Source organism: Chiloscyllium plagiosum, chromosome 2, assembly GCF_004010195.1.
Source record: "Chiloscyllium plagiosum isolate BGI_BamShark_2017 chromosome 2, ASM401019v2, whole genome shotgun sequence".
NCBI classification, from domain to species: domain Eukaryota; kingdom Metazoa; phylum Chordata; class Chondrichthyes; order Orectolobiformes; family Hemiscylliidae; genus Chiloscyllium; species Chiloscyllium plagiosum.
This window is the reverse complement of record NC_057711.1, coordinates 743,556-750,943: the sequence shown is the minus strand read 5'-3', so window position 1 is coordinate 750,943 and position 7,388 is coordinate 743,556. Positions and strand designations below refer to the sequence as shown.

The 7,388-nt window shown below is 41.9% G+C and overlaps 1 protein-coding gene across 4 annotated transcripts in view; it reads right to left on the bottom strand.

Moving 5' to 3' along the window:
- The window catches only part of LOC122556264 (nipped-B-like protein), a 536,293-nt gene that overhangs the window by 215,211 nt on the left and 313,694 nt on the right, over positions 1 to 7,388 (bottom strand). For all 4 annotated transcript variants that reach the window (XM_043702895.1, XM_043702901.1, XM_043702914.1 and 1 more), the window contains one exon: positions 2,462 to 2,594. In XM_043702895.1, the coding sequence (XP_043558830.1) occupies positions 2,462 to 2,594 (133 nt within the window). The remainder of the gene's footprint in view (positions 1 to 2,461; positions 2,595 to 7,388) is intronic.

The window sequence follows — 7,388 nt, the reverse complement described above, 5'->3', positions numbered from 1 at the left end:
AGAGAGAGAGAGAGAGAGAGAGAGAGAGAGAGAGAGAGAGAGAGAGAGAGGGAGAACCATTCAGTACATAAAAGTTTAGAAACAATTAAATTATCCCTCTTCCTCCATCTTGTGCCAGAGCCTTGAAAAATTCTCCTTTAATTTTATCAATATCTCTTTTGAGAGCTAACATTGAAACAGGTTCCACCACTATTTCTCACTGTGTATTCCAGAGCATTGGCTTACTGAATGGAAAGAAATGCTCAAATACCTTAAAGGAGAGTGTAGAACCCAGTAACAGGTGAGTAGAAATACTTTCTAAGTCCTTCCTTAAAAACCATGCCCAATCTTTCAGTTGTCAAAGTATCTCCTATGTGGTTCGGCATCAACTACGTATTTAACACACCACCATGACAGTAAAAGATGATACAGATTTATGCTGTTGCATGATGCACATTGTTCTAGTGTTTTCTATTTCCCAACAATACTGCAAGCAAAAGCAATTTCTTACCATCTGCAGTAACAAAATACTTTGAGCAAATCCCCCCTTCTGCATTACTAAGAAAACAGAGCCTAGATTAGAGTGGTGCTGGAAAAGCTCATTTCTGATGAAAGGTCTTTGCCCGAAGCATCGATTTTCCTGCTCCTTGGATGCTGCCTGACCTGCTGTGCTTTTCTAGCATACTAACAGAAGTGATTTTACTATTTTCTTTGGCATATCCCATATCCATGCTGCCACTGGTCCTTTAATCTCGTGAATTTTAATTTTGCTATCAAGTTAGCTTTTTTCCCCCCTCAAATGGATGTCTAAAAATAAATAAAACTAACAAACACCCATAAACCCTCTTCAATACTTCAAAGAACTGTCAAATTTGTCAAATGTCATTGCTCTTGTAACAAATTTGCACTGGTTATCATTGATTACCCATGTGTTTCCAAGTAAGAATTCTTTTTGCCCTGAAACATTTCCTCCAAGTACCCAACAACCAACATTAGGCTGCCTGATCAACAATGGTAAGTTTATTCCCTTTTTTATTTCACAAGAGAGTAACATTTTCAATCCTCTTGCACCATTCCCATATGCAATAAGTACTGGAAGATTGCAGTCGAGAATGTGTTGCTGGAAAAGCACAGCAGGTCAGGCAGCATCCGAGGAGCAAAAGAATTGACATTTCGAGCCAGAGCCTTTCATCAAGATTCCTGATGAAGTGCTCTGGCCTGAAACGTCAATTCTCCTGCTCATTGGATGCTGCCCAACCTACTGTGCTTTTCCAGCAACACACTCTCGATTCTGATCTCCAGCATCTGCAGAGCTCACTTTCTCCTGGAAGACTGTAGCCAGAGTCTCCATTATCACAGACTTTACTTCCTTCAGTAACCTGGGATGCATCTTATCCAGACCAGAAGACCTTTTTACCTTGAGTTTGGTTAATAAACAATGCATTAGGTGCAGGTCGGACCAATTCTGTTTGTAGGAAAAAGAAACACACCCGTAAAGGTCTGCAGACCAAAAACTATATGGATGACAGGAAATGTCTGTTTTTGTGGAGGATCACTGTATTTTGGAATCAGCAATCTGAAATATTTCTTAAAGGACCTTAGCCTGAGAGAAGCTGCAAGTTTATTCAAAGTGTCGTCTCCAGAATCTTATCTAATGTCCTTAGATAATCAGTAATTTATTTCCCTACTTGACTCATGCACATTTTATCTGGATTGTTTAGGGAACCCGTGAACAACCATACTTAATCCACTGGCGAATAGGAAAGGTCTTTGTCACTTTTTTTTAAAAACATTGCAAACTCATTCCCTAAAACTGCTCTTCTGATCCTTTAAATTCCAACTCAGCTAGTACATCTCACATTTGACACTAACAGTTGCTAATTTGCCTCATAATTTACAGCATAGCATCCTTGTCACTTGAAGGCATTACCTCCATAAACAGGATGATAGCTCGACCGAGTGAGCTTTCCATTACACTGTTAGTATTTTTTAGATTAGATTAGATTACTTACAGCGTGGAAACAGGCCCTTCGGCCCAACAAGTCCACACCGACCTGCCAAAGCGCAACCCACCAAGACCCATTCCCCTAAATTTACCCCTTCACCTAACACCATGGGCAATTTAGCATGGCCAATCCACCGAACCTGCACATGTTCGGATTGTGGGAGGAAACCGGAGCACCCGAGGAAACCCACGCGGACACGGGGAGAACGTGCAAACTCCACACAGGGAGTCGCCTGAGGCAGGAATTGAACCCGGGTCTCTGGCGCTGGGAGGCAGCAGTGCTAACCACTGTGCCACCTAATCTTCATTTAAAAATGTCACATATCCAGTTGTAATTAGCTAATTAAATTGCTTTCCAGAATATAAGTCTGAGAGGAAATGCATTTGCTCATACTTTTAAATTTTGAATTTAGAACCGGCCAGTCAAAAACATGAAGCCTCAACTGAGATAAGAATATCTGTGAAGTAGTTCCTTACCAGTAATCTTCCCAACAGACTCAGCAACAATTCTGCTGCTGGCCACTCTGGTTTGTTAACTGTGGAAAGGAGATCTTGAACAAAGTTCTCAAAGAGTGGTCTGTAGTCTTCTTCCCCTTGTTTACTACCACACCTACAGAAGAAACAGAGATTCATTACTGATCACACACCAAAGTCTGAGCACAAACTTCAGGAGTCCACAGCCACAGTCCAGGTCACAGTCTTTAAGACATGGGGTAAATATTTCGATGCATAAAGATGTACAACATGGAAACCAAACCTTTGGTCCAACCTGTCCATGCCGACCAAATATCCTAACCTGATCTACTCCCATTTGCCAGACTTGGCCCATATTCATCTAAATCCTTCCTGTTCAAATACCCACTCAGATGCCTTTTAAATATTGTAACCGTTAGGACTTAGTGAAGAGAGATTTTTCATTCAGAGTGGTGAACTGTGGAATTCACCATCGCACAAATAAATTCAGGCCAAAACATTGTATAACTTCAAGGAGTTGGATATAGCCCTTGGGGCTAAAAGGATCAAAGGATTTGAGGGAAAAGCAGGAGAAGACAATTGAGTTGGATGATCAGCCATGATCATAACAAATGACACAGCAGGCTTGAACAGCCGAATAGCCTACATATGTTCCTGTTTCCAATGTTTCTATCAGGCTATATCTTTAGACTTGTTCAAACAACTTTTGGTATTTGGCGGAATGTGTGTAAATCTGTTTTGCAGATTTGCTTATCTATGCTTGAAAAACAACTTTTTATAAAGTTATAGAGGTTTACAGCATGGAAACAGGCCCTTCAGCCCAACTTGTCCATGCCACTCAGTTTTCACAATTAACCTAATCCCACCTGCCTGCATACTTATCCGATTTGTGTACTTGTTCAAATGTTTCTTAAATGACAAACATACTCACCTCCACCACTACCCTCTGGCAGCCCATTCCAGATACTCAACACCCTCTATATGAAAAAAACTGCCCCTCTGGACTCTCTCTCTCCCCTCTCACCTAAACCTATTCCCTTTAGTTTTAGATTCACCTTCCATGGGAAGAAGAGCTGTCAGCAACTACCATACCTATTTCTCTCATAGTAATATAGACCTCTATAAGGTCACTCCTCAGTCTCCTATGCTCCAGGGAGAAAAATCTCTCTCACCCTATAACTCAAAATATTCAGTCTAGATGACATCCCAGTAAATCTTTTCTGCACTCTTTCTATTTTAACAATATCCTTTCTATAGTAGGGCAACCAGAACTGCACGCAATACTCCAAATGTAGCCTTCCAAAGTCTTATCTAGCTGCAACAAGACATCCCATCTCTTAAACTCAATGCTCTGATTGATAAATGCAAGCATGCCAAAAGTTGTCTTCAATAACCTGTGACTCCATATTCAAGGAGCTATTAACCTGTACCTCTGGATCTCTTTGTTCTATAACACCAGGGCCCTACCATTGACTGTGTAAGTCCTGCCCTGGTCTTTGTGAAGTGCTTTGTGAGGTCTTGAGGATATGTGATGGCCAAATATCAATGCAGGTTGATTAATATAAGTGCAGTAAGATGTCTATGACGCCAGGATATGTGATTCTTCCTTATGACTTTTTGTGGACTGAAATGAGAAAGGAATTAGAAAATAGATGCAGGAGTAGGCCTTTCTGCCCTTCGAGCCAGCACCACCATTCATTATAATCATGGCTGATCATCCTCAATCAGTATCCTGTTTTTTTAAATTCTTTTAAAGCAAAGGATTGATGGAGGATTGTTGCATATTTGGAAAGCAAGTAACTGACCCTCATTGTAAGCACTATTTAGACAGCTGCTGGCTTCAGCAGTAGTTGAAATATAGTTTGCAGACCAGTTGGAACCAATAGGTGGGTGTACAAACAGGTATGTAGTTAGCAATAAGTAGGTGATTGCTCTGTGGACTGGTGACAAGATACGATAAGACTATAAGAAATAGGAGCAAGAGTAGGCTGTTTTGGCCCCTTGAGCCTGCTTGGCCATTCATTAGGATCATGGTTGATCTGACATCTCTCACGTCCACTTTCCTGCATTTTCCCTGGTAACCCTCGAATCCCCTACTGATTAAGAACCTATCTCAGCCTTAAATATACAGAAGGACTCTGCCCCAACAGCTCTCTGTAGCAAAGAATTCCAAAGACATGCAGCCCTCAGAAGAAATTCTTCATCTCAGTCTTAAACTGTCACCCTTTTATTCTGAGACCATGCCCTCGGGTCTTATACTCACTTATGAGACGAAAAATCTCTCAGCACTTATCTTGTAAATCTGTTCAAGAATCAATGAGATCATCTCTCATTCTTCTAAACTCCAATCTGTTTAACCCATGCTCCTGAGGTAATCCCTCCATTCTCTGAATTACCTCCAATGAAATATCTTTCCTTAAATAAGGGGACCAAAACTGCTCTCAGAACTCCAGATGTGATCTCACCAACAACTAGTACAGCTGCGACAAGACTTCCCTACTCTTACTCTTGCTTGAAAAAGGGCCAATATTCCATTAGCTTTCTCAATTACTTGCTGCATTTGTATACTAGATTTCTGTGTTTCATGCACAAGTTGAGGATGAATTTCTTCACTCAAGTGAGTTGTGAACCTGTGGAACTCTGTCCCACAAAAAGCTGTTGGGGCAGTTCATTTGAGCTGAACATGGCCCTTGCAACTAAAGGGATCAGTGGTATAGAGAGAAAGTGAGAATGGGGTACTGAAATTTGATGATCAGCTATGACCACGTTGAAAGGTGGTGCAGGTTCGAAGGACCAAACAGCCTACTCCTGCATCTATTTTCTATGTTTCCATGTAAAGTTGAGAATAAGCTTAGTTTCTAGTGCAATACCCCAGTGAGTCATGGAACCACAGAGTTGGCAGAGAGACGGCGCTTAGACACTCTTGCACAACTTGCCTAGTGACTCTGCACACAGACACTTGTGCACAGAGCTGGCCCAGCAGCTGTGTTTATAAATGTTTTCCCACACTGAGCTGCCCAGAGACTGTGTTTATAAATACACCTCCACAGAGCTGCCTTAGTGATTGAGTGAGCAAATACACCCACACTGAGCTGCCCAGCGACTGTATTTATAAATACTCTCCCATTTTGAGCTGGCCCAGCAAATGTGCATACAAATACTTCCGTATTGAGCTCGCAGAGTCATAGAGGTCTACAGCATGGAAAACAGACCCTTTAGCTGAACTTGTCCATGCCACCTACTTTTCACAATTTAAACTAGTTCCATTGGCCTGCTTTTGGTCTATATTCCTTAAATGACAAAATCGTACTCGCTTCCACCACCATGTCTGACAACCTGTTCCAGATACTCACCGCCTTGTGTGGAAAATACTGCCCCTCTGGATCCTTTTGTATCTCTCCCCTTAAACCTATATTTTCTAGTTTTAGATTCCCCTACCATGGGAAAAAAGCTGTTGGCTATCTACTATATCTGTGACGTGGAGGAACAGGTGTTGGATTGTAAAAAATCTCAACACCAGGTTATAATCCAACAGGTTTATTTAGAAGCACTAGCTTTTGGAGCGCTGCTCCTTCATCAGGTAGCTATGAAGCATTTACATGTTAATGAACTGAAACCTGTAATCCATTCTAAAAGATGAAAGACTTAACAGCAATCTAGGTTTGTTCAATATATCATTTCAGTTCCATGACACTAATATTTCACGATAAATTCTGTGTCTTATGGTCCTGCTCCATAGCTATCCTGATGAAGGAGCAGTGCTCAAAAAGCTAATGCTTCCAAATAAACCTTGGTGTCACTGCAAACTTACTAATCATACCTTCTAAATGCTCAATCAAATCATTCATATATGAACAACATGAATAACAGTGGAGCCAGCAGTGATCTCTGTGACACACTGCTGGTCACAGGCCTCCAGTCTGAAAAACAACTGTTTACTTCCACCTTCTACTACCGTCAAGCCAATTTTGAATCCCATTGGCTAGCTCTCCCTGGATCCTGAGAGATCTAACCTTACTCAAAAACCTACTATGTGATACCTTGTCAAAGGCCTTGTTAAAGTCCATGTAGACAGTGTCTACCGCACTGCCCTCACCTAAGTTCTTTGCCGCTCATTCAAAATAATCAAATTCATGAGACACTATTTCCCATGTACAAAGCCATGCTGACTATCCCAAATGAATCCTTATCTCTTCAAATGCTTGTAGATCCAGTTTCTCAGAATCTCCTCTAACAAACTGACATAACACAGACCTTCGGTTCACTGGGCTGCAGCTCCCAGGCGTTTCCCTGAAGACTCTTAAATAATGGCACAACATTAGCCACTCTCCAATTTTCAGGATCTTCACCATTGGCTGTCGATGATACAAATGTCTCTGCTCCCAGACCCACAGTACATAGAACAATACAGCATAGAACAGGCCCTTCGGCCCACAATGTTGTGCCAACATTTGTCCTAGCTTAAGCACCCATCCATGTACCTATCCAATTGCCACTTAAAGTTCGCCAATGATTCTGACTCTGCCACTCCCACAGGCAGCGCATTCCATGCCCCTACCACTCTCTGGGGAAAGAACCTACCCCTGACATCTCCCCTATACCTTCCACCCTTCACCTTAAATTTATGTCCCCTTGTAACACTCTGTTGTACCCGGGGAAAAAGTTTCTGATTGTCCACTCTATCTATTCCCCTGATCATCTTATAAACCTCTATCAAGTCACCCCTCATCCTTCTCCGATCCAATGAGAAAAGGCCTAGCACTCTCAACCTATCCTCGTACGACCTATTCTCCATTCCAGGCAACATCCTGGTAAATCTTCTCTGCACCCTCTCCAAAGCTTCCACATCTTTCCTAAAGTGAAGCGACCAGAACTGCACACAATACTCCAAATGTGGCCTAACCAAAGTCCTATACAGCTGCAACATCAC